The 15,135-nt window shown below is 39.4% G+C and overlaps 2 protein-coding genes across 2 annotated transcripts in view; both read right to left on the reverse strand.

Moving 5' to 3' along the window:
* Window positions 1–923: 923 nt before the first annotated feature.
* LOC137286346 (beta-1,4-N-acetylgalactosaminyltransferase bre-4-like) overlaps window positions 924–15,135 on the reverse strand; it is a 31,555-nt gene continuing 17,343 nt past the window's right edge. Inside the window, exons 5-8 of the mRNA XM_067818152.1 lie at window positions 8,856–8,978; window positions 6,816–6,920; window positions 3,901–4,039; window positions 924–1,964 (exon numbers count right to left, since the gene is read on the reverse strand). Of these exons, the coding sequence (XP_067674253.1) occupies window positions 1,959–1,964; window positions 3,901–4,039; window positions 6,816–6,920; window positions 8,856–8,978 (373 nt within the window). The 3' untranslated portion in view covers window positions 924–1,958. The remainder of the gene's footprint in view (window positions 1,965–3,900; window positions 4,040–6,815; window positions 6,921–8,855; window positions 8,979–15,135) is intronic.
* Window positions 11,023–12,358, reverse strand: LOC137286692 (uncharacterized). The gene has a single exon (XM_067818670.1). It carries the CDS (start codon window positions 12,352–12,354, stop codon window positions 11,023–11,025), a length of 1,332 nt encoding a protein of 443 aa, XP_067674771.1. The 5' UTR covers window positions 12,355–12,358.

The following is a 15,135-nucleotide window of genomic DNA, read 5'->3' on the forward strand; positions in this document are numbered from 1 at the left end:
GAATCATATCTAGAGGGTCCATTCACACACAACTGCAGATTCACTCTGGATTTCTTGGAGACAAAAGACATGGTGTCATTTGTAAGATTATGGCAAGTACTTCATATTTCGTCGGCTGTAAAACTGAAAGTAAAAGTCCACATCACTTCGTAAAATATTGTTATCTGTATTTACAACCAAACCTCATGTTCAGATTGCTTACTGCCAGCACAGAATGGTTTTATGACGGTTCACATGTATTGACGGTTCTACAACACACATGTATCTTTACAATTAACATAGGTTATTTACATACCACACATATCCACACAAGCATGCTCAAGGTGCTGGAATTTTTCACACTCGATCACTGGATGTCAGTCTCAATGGCACAATGTCTTATCAATCTCCACTCCCTTGGGACCATGCAACTTCATGTCCAGTGTTAATCACTTGTCACACACAAATGATTACAATCCCTGTTTAATAATACACTGATAATAAAAAGCAAAGTGATATCCAAGTGACATGTCACAGTTCATGTTGTATATTACAGGAGACACATATTACAAAGGAAGGTGATGTCAAAGTCAAATATTACACATATGATACAAGTCATGCCATACATTACACACATGAATCTATTGATATGTTATTATGTTTCTCACATGCTGAGATTCCATCACACTATGCCAACTGATTCTTGACTGCAGCATAAAACTCCCATGCTCATCCAACTGATTCTTGACTGAAGCATCCAACTGATTCTTGACTGCAGCATAAAACTCCCATGCTCATCCAACTGATTCTTGACTGCAGCATAAAACTCCCAAGCTCATCCAACCAATTCTTGACTGCAGCATAAAACTCCCATGCTCATCCAACTGATTCTTCCACACAAGACATTCATAACATTTTGTATTCCTTCTGATATTTGGCTGACATTTGGGTAGTTGCGTCACACTGTCAGAACAATGAAGCTGGAGGTGCTCCTGGGTCTGTGTAGGCATGGATGAGGATGTGGTGTTGATTGGGTGTGTGTGTGTAGAAGTTGGTGTGGATGTCATGTTGTGTGGGTGTAGGTGTGACTGTTGATGGGATGTGGCTGTACAAGTGGGTGTGAGTGTGACTGTTGATGTTGGGAAGTGTGCTGCTATGGATGTGAGGGAGGGGGTGGGGGTGGCTGGCTGGGGGAGGGGGAGCAGGAGGTGGAGTGGTTTGGTTACATTCTTAACACTGACACCTAAAACTTAAATCAATAATCTGCTTGTGCTTACATGTGTTTGTGTTACAACTGTTTGAATACTGATACCTCATTTGGAGGAGTTTGCTGGGTAGATCCACTGTACATGGCTGAGAGATAAAAGGACTTCCTCATTTATGTACTTGACCTGAGATCTTCAATTACTTACAGCTTGAGGTTGTGGAACGTGTTTAGGTGACTCTAATCTTGAGCTAACAATAGTTAAAAAAGTTAAAGGACACTGAACATGTTCCAGGTGAGTGTCAGCTGCTCAACACAGAGGGACCAAAGCAAGTAGTAATGAACCTATCTTCACAACAGTTCAGGTTTTGGACTTTGTACACATTCTGGTGATTGTCAGTTGTAAGTGTAAGGGGAGGCCAAATCCTGTCCTGATGACTGCATCCCTGACTATGAGGGGCTTCAAGTTTTCTGTAGCAGCTGAAGATACTTCTGCCAAGGAATGGTGACCTCTTCACAGTATTTTCACTCACACCACCTTCATCTGACAAGTCAGCCATACTGGTTGATGCTCCAGCAAAACACAGAAACACTGATTAGATCCAGACCACAGTTTTAGAAAACCCGACACCCCTTCCATACAGACACAACACTCATGATACACTGTCTTTCAGCAGGGATCATTGGATGTCCTCTCACAGATTTGATCTTCATGTAGGAAAACTTTAGAAAGTGTGTCTACCATCTGAAGATGTCAGCTGGCAACACACTATAGTTAGCTCTGGAAAAAGAAAAAAATTATTAAGAAACATACAACTTGATATCCTGATGTGTTTGTTGAGTCAGTTTAAGCCCACTTTGTGCAGTACTTATTATGTCATGTCAAACAAGGAACGAGTATGTATATTAGGATTTAGTCAACTTTGCGCTGTCTTTAAGGTAGATCACTGTATGTGACACTATTTACTTGGACAGCAAGATTTGGTTGGTTGGTTTGTTGTTTAACACCACAATCAGCAATATTCCTGCTATATGGCAGTGGTCTGTAAATAACTGAGTCTGAATCATACAACCCAGAGATAAACAGCATGAGCATCGATATACAATTAGGATACCATGACTAGTGTCAACCAAGTCAACCAGTTGGACCATCCGGATCCTGTTAGTGCCCTCTTATGACAAACATGGGTTACTGAAGATCAATTCTATCATCGGTTTTGTCAGCCTGAATCGAAACAGGTCTGGGGTAAGACTCTTGAGCACATGTATGGTGATAACCAACTGAGAGACATTATTGGGGTAACCTACACCACTGGATTAATCTGGCACTGCATGCCATATCAGCAATATTGCACTCAAACACTGCATGCACTCAAATATTGCATTGCCATATCAGCAATATTGCATTCAAACACTGCATGTCATGTATCAGTAATATTGCACCAAAACACAAAAAACACATGTCAATATAGGTTATCACGCAAGTGTGTTTTGGGATGGTTAATATCCTGCATTGGGAATAAACATCATATTTAGTGTGCATTGGCAAGTTAAATACATTGTGTTATTCCTAATGCAGGATATTAACCATCCCAAACACATGAGTGTGATAACCTATTTATCATACAATGTCATTCTTACTTAAAAATTAAAAAAAATGTGATTTCATTTGCCACAGATCACGAAACTAAACTTCCTGAGATGTGCCTGCATATCTATGATGTCACAAATATGCTCCTAGTAATGTGTGACGTCACAAGCTCGGTGACACAGTTTTCTACTGATCACTCATTTGACTGCGTTACGTCATGTACTTCCCAATCAGCTTTTATGTTATGAGCATATTGTTGTGAACAAATATTAATTAGTTTGAAAAATGACAAAAAACGTGTGGAATTTTGGAAAATTTCAGTTAAATATTTGGACAATAATTATAATGTTCGCGAGGCATTTTGCAAGCACACTTGTCAGCTGACAAAGTGTCAAACAGTTCATTCACTATTTTCCTGGCTGCTGTCCGAGTCAAGGTTTACAAGACATCTGCGTTTCGGTGCTGGTGGAGTCGTAATCAGTCCCATCTATCATTATGAGACAATTCTCTCTCATCAGGGCACTCACAGTACTGTAACCACGGCCGTCAATCTGGACATGATTGCCGATAGATGGGCGTGACACCACATTTGTTTACAGTGTGAAAGTAGTCCCTAACATTTGCATATGGCCTCTCTAATTTGCATCGGTATCCGTATATGACTCCAACGGATACCGAAAATTGGCTTCTTCCTGCCGAGAACACTACCCATTGTATGATATCAGTTACATTGCACTCAAACACTACATGTCATATCAGTAATAATGCACTGAAACAATGCATCTCACCAGCAATATTAACTGAAATACTGCATGCAATATCAGAAATATTCACTGAAATACTGCATACGATATCGGCAGCATTCAGTGAAAAATTGCATGCCATATCAGCAATAACCACTGAAATACTGCATACGATATCAGCAGCATTCAGTGAAATATTGCATGCCATATCAGCAATAACCACTTAAATACTGCATACGATATCGGCAGCATTCAGTGAAATATAGCATGCCATATCAGCAATAACCACTGAAATACTGCATTCCATATCAGCGCCAGGGATGGATGCTGTTATCTAAAACCTTTGTTCAGCCAATGAAAATGAATCCCCATTGTCACCTCACCTTCATTATTTCCTGCTGGTTGACCTGAACATATACCCACGTATACAATGGCTTGTATTCTTTTTTCAATAATTCATACTTGAGCGAATTAAGTCCATCCTTTTGCACCCTCTTTGATGCAGCATATAAAAGATTAAACCTGCAACGAGATAGAGACAAGACAATCACGTGTTGTGTCCTACCATCAATCACAGTGTATCGCTCACAGGCATTGTGAGCAGGCACTCCCACCCCACCCCACCCCACCCTACCCCCAACATCTGACACACTGACAAAACACTCTGGGAAACAGACATGGGGTGCTGTGGATATACTCTACAGGAGACAATGTCCCAGTAATATCACAGGTTGTCAACTTGACGAGGAGATGGAGATGTCAACTTGAGTAGGCTGATGATCTATCTATGCTGGGGCAGAATTCATAGTGCCCTGACAAACCAATATGCACAAATGTTACAAATTTCTAACCAGGGAGGGTAAGTCTCAACACTTGGTTTATCCAGGTCAAAATTAAACATTTTAAGAGTGAGTGAGTGAGTGAGTCTATTGATAATAAAACAATCCAGTGATCAACAGCATGAGCAGCGATCTGCGCAATTGGGAACTGATGACGTGTCAACCAAGTCAGCAAGTCTAACCATCTGATCCTGTTAGGCACTTCTTACAACAAGCATAGTAGCCTCTTGTGGCAAGCATGAGTTTCTGAATACCTCTTCTGCCCGGATCTTCACGTGTCTAGACTTGTTGTATTTACCAATAAGTGTACAGTCAGCTCTCGTTTATCCGACATGTGTGGGTGCAGAGAAGTATGTCAGATTAAGGAGTTTCAGATAATGAGTATATCAATGTTAACTAAATGTCACGATCGTCATTCTGTTGCATGCACATCCGAAACACTACATCCAGTTATCATATGTAAAAGTATTCACAGAAATTAAAAATAATAACAATTACAATACATTGTTATCATTTATTAACATTCATAGATATATAACATACATATAAAATCATATAATCAATCAGATTCATACCTACATGCACATGAATGTCATAACCACATTGGCACAGAACTCACGTTTGTTTCCACACATCAGCAGCCATTATTACCCACATGTTGAATGTGCTACTGTTTTCATACAATTGCTTCTGCATGTGGATGACTGGTGAACAATAATTTATAATTTAAAAAAGTCTTTGATGGTTTTTTTGTTGTTCAGATTTTTCGGAGGCCTTCCACAATTTAGTTTTCAAACTGTCAAGGAAGTCAAGGCCACTAACATCAAACACATGAAAGTGGTGTGTCAGAAATGTTTGCAATGTGTTCAACGATGTTTTGACCTCAGATAGCTTGGGAACCACTGGCTCAGGTGTCTGGTCTTCTTCAGTGCTTATTCTTCATCTGCAGTACACGTAGGTCAGACAATCTTGATGTTTTCATCTTCCGCCAAGGCTTCCTCACATGGCAGGGTTGCGTCAAATTCCATAAATTCGCTGACAGGTACAGGTGCGTCCCTGTAGAGCTTGTCAAGCGTTTCTTGTAGATATTGAAAATCTTCAATTGGTTCATTTTCAGGGTTGATCTGGCTGTCAGTGGGTGGGAGGACTTTTGTATGGCGCAGCAGTTTATGATTGTCGTCTGCTTCACATCTCTCCATGCTGATCGAATGAACAGCAGGGCTTGTTTTATGTTCAGTGGTAAAGGCATGTCTGCGCTGGCATTGTCAAGATGAAATTTCATCTGTTGCCTCTTGTACAGAAGTTCTTTATTATTCCGGCATCTAGGGGCTGAATGTGGGATGTCGTATTGGAAGGCTTAAAATGAAGCTTGACATTGGTTAGAACCACAGGGGCATGGGAAGGTGCGTTGCCTACCAGTAGTATCACCTGTCGTCTCTGTGTGCGCATGTGCTTGTCAAATTTGCTTGTTTCTTCCTGCATCTACAGCAATCTGTGGGGCTGAGCTGATTCACCATGAATTTTAATTCCATGTCGCTGCTTGACTCTGGTTACCCATCCACTACTGTAGGCAAAATCAGTAACTCCTAATTTCTCCCCTAGAATCTTAGCCTGTTCTCTTAACAGTTCATCATTCATATGAATGGCCCTACTCCTAACATCAGTAAACCACAAAAATAACACCTTTTCAAGGTCCTCCTGTTGGGGTTTTCTAGCTCTTGAAGCATTGGAATCAGTTGTAGAGACGCTCAACCACTTAGCAGACTGCTTCAGGATGTCAGATACGGTTGATCGTCCAATCTTCACATCAAACTTCTGTTCTGCAAAAGTCATCACTTGTTGTTTTGGGTTCTGGGGTTTGTCTTTCTTCAAAAGGCAGATTTCTTTCTTGATCAATGGCATAATTTCTACTCAGGCTCGTCTAGCAGGTGGTGTACTCGTGACAGACATCTTGTTGTGATGAAAACTCAGGTCAGTTGTAAGCATTTTATACAGCTTGCTCTATTGTTATTTCTTGATTAAATTGTCTCAATTATCTATCTTGTGTTTGTAATTAACAAGTGTGATGTTCACCCACAGCGGTGTCAAGCAGCCAGTAAGGCACACGTTAATTACCACCCATGTGTGATTGTTTGTTTACGGCCAGATTTTCTGACCAGCTGTGTTGATTGTCGGACTACCGGATGATTTTACAATGAATTTACAATAATCACTTGCTAGCTTGGTATGTCAGAGTCAGACTGCGAGAATGTTGGACTAACAAGAGTAATAATCACTGTTTTAATTGTTTCCCTAATTTATGGTTGGATTAACGTGAATGTCGGATCCTTGAGTGTCGGATAGACAAGAATTGACCATATTAACACACTTCACCTCTCTCCTCCATGTTACTGCAAGTTTCTAGTATTTTCCATTAAAAACGAAACAATTTACTAGTTGTCTCAAACATCAGCACTCACCTTTGTTTGTTCACTTCATTTGATTTGTCCCTGCCATGTTTTATCATCTTATATCGAGCTAATTCTATTGGTGCTCGACTTAACTTTAAACCACTCAGTTGTATTCTGTAAAAGAAAGGGTACAATGTATATACATACAGATTCCAATTTTCACTAACAAACACTAGTACTAACTTAATGACAAAGCAGTATGGTCAGTCAATCTAATATAACTGTTGGCAGTTCAACCAGTTAGATGACAGCTTTCTTAAAGATCCAGTTTAAAATGGAAAGAGCTAGGAAACAGCCTTGAAATTCCTACCTTTTCACAGATTGCATAAAACACTTTGTTTATGAGGCAATATCATGGTTAGGGACACAAGAATGTTTTTCACAAATAACACCCCCATGGAGAACTGAACCCAGGTCTTCAGCATGACGAGCTGATGCTTTAACCACTAGGCTTGCCCACTGCCATTATAGATTTGTTATATGTTTCTGTGGTCCCAAAAAGATTTGCTACTGCACTGTGATCGACTGAACAAGCTCTATCCATGTTGACAATTTGGAAGATTTAGCTCCTTCCCTTGACAGTGGTAAGAGGTGGAACAAAGAACAAAGATGTGCCTCAAAAGATGTTCTATGATCAGGAAGATTTTCAACAGCCACCATTAGGGAAAATGTTGATGAAGTAGCTATGATGACTGACTGAGTTCAAGCATGACCACCTTTTGGGACAAAAGGTTTAGCATGTGGGGTTGGAAGCTTCAGAATCAGTAATTCTCAGAATTCATGATAGCTTGTGAGAAACCTTGCTCAAGTGAGTGATTTATAATTGTGGATGATTCAGCATGATAGACTGTAGACTAACACCGTGGAAAACACTTCCTCCACAGGAGACAATAAACGTCCAGTAACATGCAGGCAACAGTATTTCAAGGCCAAACAATGAGGCCTCATGTTATATGTAGGCTCAAACTTTCTCAGTAAAGTGCAGAATTTAGTACTTTTATTGGGTTGAGTTCCATTTGGGATTTGAACCCACATCAGTCAGGCACCTAATCATCAGCACACAAATTCAGCCATCTAATCAACTCTGCCACAGTGATTTATGGACTCAACTAAATACAAGTACTAGAATCCATACTGTATTGAAAACATGGAATCTGAAGTATGACATGTCACAACATTGATGCAAGTGTGGTGTTCACCAGGACTGTCTGGAGCCCAAGATCACTACCCCTGTTTAAATTAATGTATGCACTGAATCTTGAATTTAACCCTGACCCCCTATAGTTCAAGTTGTCAAGTGCTTTTGAAACACACTGCACACCCAACTATGGAGTGAAAGAGAAGGGGCGTAACTCTGTATGACATGAAGTGCATTTGTAAAATAAGGAGTTAACTGTATAAACACCAACATCTTCCAGTGTTGCATCCCACAGTCAGTGGATGTCAAAGGTTGTGCTGGAGTTCCAGAAACCACACATCATGTTTAGTACTGAAGAGTCAAGTTATTGTGAAGGGCCTGCGTGACAAGAACAGTATAGGGGCAGATCAGCACAGTTCCACACGCCTGGGGAGTGAGTGGGTGGGTGGGTGAGTGAGTGAGTGGGTTTAGTTTTACGCCACATTCAGCAATATTCCAGCTACTTGGCGTCAGTCTGTATGCAATCCAGTCTTGACCAGACATTCCAGTAATCAATAGCATGAGCATTGATCTGTGCAATTGGGAACTGATGACGTGTCTCAATCAAGTCCGCAAGTCTGACCATCTGATCCCATTAATCGCCTTAATCACCTTAATACAAGCATAATAGTGTAAGTTCCAAACACCTGGTGTCTGACTGAATATGACCATAGAAATATAGTGTTTCCTGTGTAAACATCAGTGAGATGGAAAGTCTTGTAAGGTCTCCTCAGAGATTGTTGAACCTGTGGGTAAAAATTTGGGGGACCCATAAAAGATGAAACATAGTTCATGTTCAACTTCGGTGCCTGTAATCAAAGATGTTTTATCCCTACAAGCTGTTATCTTGACCTGATCACTGATCAACATACCTTTTCATCATATCATCATCTTCTCCGCCCCAGCCAAAGTATTTATTGGAGAATCCGTTGACTTTTATCATGTGTTCTTTAGTCAATGCTGACACACCTCCAAAGATGGCAGCATATGGCAATCTGTGAAAGTCATGAAACAACTTAATGATCATTCATAAGCATACACAGTAAAGGTGAGACTTGCAAATACTGATTAATTTCATTTAAGATTCCTGACAACCTGGAAACAAATTTAAAATAGAAAAGTTTGTTTAGGGGCGTTATTTCTTACACATAATCTACAGCAAAAGGACTGTACATTCAACACTCTTCACACAATCAACAGCAAAAGGACTGTACATTCAACGCTCTTCACACAATCTACAGCAAAGGGACTGTATATTCAACACTCTTCATACAATTGACAGCAAAAGGACTGTACATTCAACACTCTTCACACAATCTACAGCAAAGGACTGTACATTCAACACTCTTCACACAATCTACAGCGAAAGAACTGTACATTCAACACTCTACACACAATCAACAGCAAAAGGACTGTACATTCAACACTCTTCACACAATCAACAGCAAAAGGACTGTACATTCAACACTCTTCACACAATCTACAACAAAAGAACTGTACATTCAACACTCTACGCACAATCAACAGCAAAAGGACAGTACATTCAACACTCTTCACACAATCAACAGCAAAAGGACTGTACATTCAACGCTCTTCACACAATCTACAGCAAAGGGACTGTATATTCAACACTCTTCACACGATCTACAGCAAAAGGACTGTACATTCAACACTCTTCACACAATCTACACTTGTACACATGCTCCGATACTTTCTGAAGAAATTCTTGTATTTTGTTTGGCCCTCTTCTGTTCTGCCCCAGCCAACCAATGCAAGATGCTTCACATACTAATCAAAGGTCTGGGACAAAATCATAAGACATAAATATGCAATAGTCTGTACACAGAAAGATACATCATGTACCCTCTATGTGAATGTCTATAACCAACCCTGATACATACAATATGAATCATGTTTTTAAAAATCCTGTAGAAAATGGAAATTTTACACTTGAGTTTACTTAGTGATGTGAAATGCATTTATGTACAATACATCTATAGAAGTACCACAGTTACACACATCAATTTTACAACTTTTTAACAGTTCCAAAGAACATGTCAACATTTTCCAAAACATGTTTTAAAAACATACAAAAAATATGTCAAGTTCACTAAAACTCTTTGTCTCTGCATTTACGAAGTGAGGCACCACATTTCAGTTAAAGACTATAACAGACTGGCATGACGATATCTGATCTGTAAATGATCAACTGCACCAAATACTTACTGCTGACAGGGCGTCACATCTGTGTTATTGCTCAAAACATTAAATCCTCACATCAGTTTACACTAGTATTGATTAATTCAAGTTCAAGTATACCCAATGTGTGAAAAACTGCAATGTGTTGCTCACAAGCATATGTCACGTTATTGACATATCAGTTGAAATAAGCATAGAACTGAAATGTGACTCTGAGCAAATGAAACAGGTAAACATATCGGACATTATGCAAACATATTAAGAAATTATATCTCAACCAATAGATGTGAAATGAGTCCAGCTTGGAAGTGAAAGTTTACATTCTTCACACGGGCACTGAACCAACAACAATTTACAGTAACAAATCAAATCATTTATAAAGCATGTAAAAAGAAATATCATGCTGAAGAAGTTTTTTCTTAAGTCAACATTTGTAACTAAAGAAACTACTGAGTGCTATTGAGCAGAGTTTGGCATCATGTCATGTCATGGTTGACACACTGCATCAATACAGTGTTTAGTAGACAGCTAGCGTTCACCATGGCATCACGTGATCTCATAGAAGAGAGCTGACACACTGCATCAATAGTGTTTAGTAGAAAGCTTGCATTCAACATGGCAACACGTGACGTCCTTGTAGACAGCTGACTCACTGCTTCAATACAGTGTTTAGTAGAAAGCTTGCATTTGTCATGGCAGAAGCAATAAAAATATTGAATTTTCGCACAATGACTTTAAAAAATTCACACATAATATTTAAACAAAAGGTTTAGACAGCAATGTAGATCTATCGAGTGAAGACGATCAATCACCATAGAAAAACCAAAATTTGTAATTAGGTTAGGTAGTGGAGCATGCCTCTGGCGTCGTGGCCCTTGCATGTACCCTCTCGTTTCTCCTCTTGATTATATTGATGAATTGAGCCCATTCATTATTTCTGTTTTCAAGGGCTTCTTTAAGATTGTTGTTGGCTGTTGACCTGATTTCATCATATTCGGGGCATCTGAATAAGATGTGCTCAAGATCTTCCTCTTCTTGATTACAAAATGTGCAAATGGGGTCAGTTGCCAGATGATATTTGGCTAGATAGCTCTGACAGGGAAAGTGGTTCAGTCGGATTCTAGAGATGGTAACTTGATCCGTTCTTTTGATATTTTTGTAGAAAATTCTGTTGGGTTTTTCCTGCAGTTCAAAGTACTTTCGACCTTTGCTGTTATTGAGCCAGATATTTGACCATTTATCACTAGAGGTTTCCTTCACTCTGCATTTCAAACTAGGTAGAGATGACATAGGTTTTAGCAGAGGGCCACACTCAGATGCTTGCTTGGCAAGTTCGTCAGCCTTTTCGTTCCCAATAATCCCTACATGGCTTGGGATCCATTGTAGGCAGATGACAGTTTTCAGGGTTTGTAGCAGACTGTTGATGGCTTTGGTTTGATGGTAGTACTCAGTAGGTTTGTATGACAACAGAGTGTGCAGGGATGATAAAGAGTCCGTCAGGATGGTGTAAGGACCGGAGTTGGAAAGATCTTTAATTTCCAGCAAGGCTCTTTCTATTGCTGTAAGTTCTGCACTGAGGATTGAGCAGGGGGTGAGTGGAATGATGACACTACTCTCATCGTCTTGGAGATATATGCCTGCCCCAGCTTTTCCATTGTTTGGATCCAGGGAGCCGTCAGTGTAGATCTTTCTGTATTCTGAATATTTAGTCTGGATTAACTCCAAGGCTAGCATCTTCAACTTGACTGGGTTTTCTGACTTATTGGCTTGTTCTGGAATTGATGTTACTATGGTTGGAGGTTTCCATTGCCATGGTGGTATATCATTCATGATTGCTGTTGGAGAGAAGTTGGGGTCTGACCTAGAAGGGAGATAGATGTTTCTTTCCTTGAGTAGCCTGCTGGATCTTGCATAGAAGGAGTTCTTTGCTTTGTTTTTCTTGAGATGCCCTGGAGAATCTTTTGGAAGGAAGTGATTTTTAATCCTTCTGTTCAGGATAACTGATTCCGAATGGATCTGAAGTGGAGGGATGTTTGCTTCTATCTCAAGTGACCCAACTGGCGTGGTTTTCAGAGCACCAACTATGAGACGGAGAGCACAATTTTGTAAGGTTGAAAGTCTTTTCATTCTCGTTGGGCAGCATGATGACCAGATTTCCATGGCATATGACATCTTACTCCTGATATATGTCAGATAGAATGTTCTTAGGGTGGTAAAATCGGCCCCCCAAGCTTTTGATGAAATGACCTTCATGAGGTTCAGCCTCTTTAGACAGTCATGATGTAACCGGTCAATATGGGCATTCCATGTGAGTTTAGGGTCGAGTGTTAGCCCTAGTATTTTCGGATTTTTGTTGTAGCCTATTGACCGACCAGAGATTTGTATACCAAGTTTGTCAAGTGGCAATACATGTTTTCGTTTTCTGGTGATGACTGTGTATTCTGTCTTATCTTGGGATATCTTTAATTTCCACTTGGTTGCCCAATTGTTTATTGCTTCCATACATTCATTGGCATGCGTCACAATGTGGTTGAGATCTTTGTGAGTGATATATATGGAGCCATCATCAGCATATGTGACTTGTCCCAGTGGCTTTGAAACTACAGATGGTAGATCCTGCATCATGATGTTAAAAAGGATTGGGCTGATTATTGAACCCTGGGGTGTTCCAGTGTTGATGCTGATTAAGTCTGAATACTCATTACCTACTTTGGTTTGGATGTGTCTTTCGCTGAGGAAGCTTCTGATGAATTTAAGAAGTCTGCCACTTATTCCCAGTTCAGCTGCCTTTAAGGTGACTCCATCCCACCACACCTTATCAAATGCACCTTCTAGATCGATCAGGATTATAACCGTGTATTCATTCCTGCTTAATCCTTGATGACATTGTTCAGTTAGCTGCATGAGTGCATCTATGGTACCTGATTTTGGGCGGAAGCCACACTGAGATTTGTGAAAGATCTTTTCTGTCTCCAATTTCCATGTTAATCGTCTGGTGATCATCTTTTCCATGAGTTTACCTAGGCAGGAGGTGAGGGCAATAGGACGGTATGATTTAATGGCTAGTTTATCTTTGTTTGGTTTTAGAAGAGGAATTAATTTGTAATTAGCAAAGTATACCAATCAGTTACGATTTTGATTCATTATTCAGGTAATATTTTATATATTTGTTACTTACTTCACAACACAAATAATCTCCAATGAAATTACGAAACAATTTCTTCCCACATGCATTAATATTGTAGGTGTGCTGTTGGGTGCATGTACCTATGTCTACATGGAAAGTAGTTCCAGCCTATGTGTACCGGTATATATCCATATATATTCACACACAGATACTCATGAAGAGTAGACCTAGGAGTGTGACAGTATAAACATCTGCTGACTTTACTTCGAAAGGATGTACTGAATGTGGTTGTGAGAATTTACTGTTTATACTATTGATGCTACATCTGAGATTTCTTCCTTTCTAAATTCGTCTTTTAGTTACAATTTTGAAGAATACAACTTGACACCTTTTTTGGATGGACTGGGACTCCCTGACTAAAGAATATATCTTGTCAAATCTACCAAAACACCATGACATCTCAGCCCATGCTCTGCCAGACTGGGATTATGATATACCATATACTAGTGTTACGTTGATAAGCCGTCCTCCTAACTTGACCCTTATAATCAATGTTAAAATGGTATATTATGTACACAAGCCGAACCCCGACAACAGGGGTCCTAACCGCGGCCGACTCTCACCACAAGATAAGTGGCAGTTACAGTCTTGGATGTAAAACATAAGTACGTTTGGTGAGGATATTATCTACCAAAGCTTTAACCCACCCATTATGTGGGAACCTATGCTTGTTTCATTTTTATTACCATAGCAATCACTGTTGGTATCAACAAGACAATAATCTTACTCTTATAAGTACAAAAATGTTTATATCAACCGCAGTGAAATTGCGTGTCCCTCTGATATCTATAAGAGTGAACTGTATTATTCACAGCAATCATTGACATACTGCCTTTAGTCAAGTCTCAAAACGAAATGTAGACACCAGGATATGGAAACACACACACATGTATATTTTTTTAGCCAAAATTCATAATTAATGTAGCAGTATGATTGCATGTCATCAAACCGTTTTCACAGTGGAAATAGTGAGATCATGCCTCATTGGTGACAGGTAAAATTGTTCCATGCGTAAAAACTATCTGGTAATAGACGAAAAAGCTTAGTTATGATTAGAAATACTTCAAGTTCATAGAACACAACTTGCAATTAAAATGACACAATACTAGAATATAGTTCTCTTTTTAAGATCACTGCATCAGACTTCATCTTGTTATATTATCGCATATGTTTTACATAAATCACCAGTAGTGGAACACGTACACTGCACAGCTGATAGCTATTTCTGGTATTGTATATGAGACAATAACACACAATAATCTTAATCCCTCCATAATAGCCAATACCTAGGAAAAAGAGATTAGAACGGACTATGTAGATAAACTTGTCTAGCAGCATCTTTAACTGCAAATTTGTCCTCTTCAATGACAGAAAGCAATACCATTTCATTTGCTTACCTCCTGAAAAAAGTTTGACGAAAGTGTAACCCACAGATAAGCTGACCCCCTTTTACAGACTGCTCTCTTGGTCTTCAGATTTTGGCCTATCTACATTCCTAAACAACATATACATGCAGGCTGTGACTATAGCAGTAGTTTGGTGCTTTCTAGGTAACAATAAAATCAACTGTGAATTTTTCTGAAGGAAATAACAATACTTTCTTTGTCCAATCAACACATGCTGAGAAGATTACTTCCAATATATCAGCCTTAAATACAAAGAAAACAGTTTACAATGACCATGGGAAGCAAGTTTTGCACTAAATTGAAATATTTATGAAATATCTTCGGTGTCATCTGGTACACTGCCTTAAAGTTTCACACAGG

Source organism: Haliotis asinina, chromosome 6 (genome assembly GCF_037392515.1).
Source record: "Haliotis asinina isolate JCU_RB_2024 chromosome 6, JCU_Hal_asi_v2, whole genome shotgun sequence".
Classification (NCBI taxonomy): domain Eukaryota; kingdom Metazoa; phylum Mollusca; class Gastropoda; order Lepetellida; family Haliotidae; genus Haliotis; species Haliotis asinina.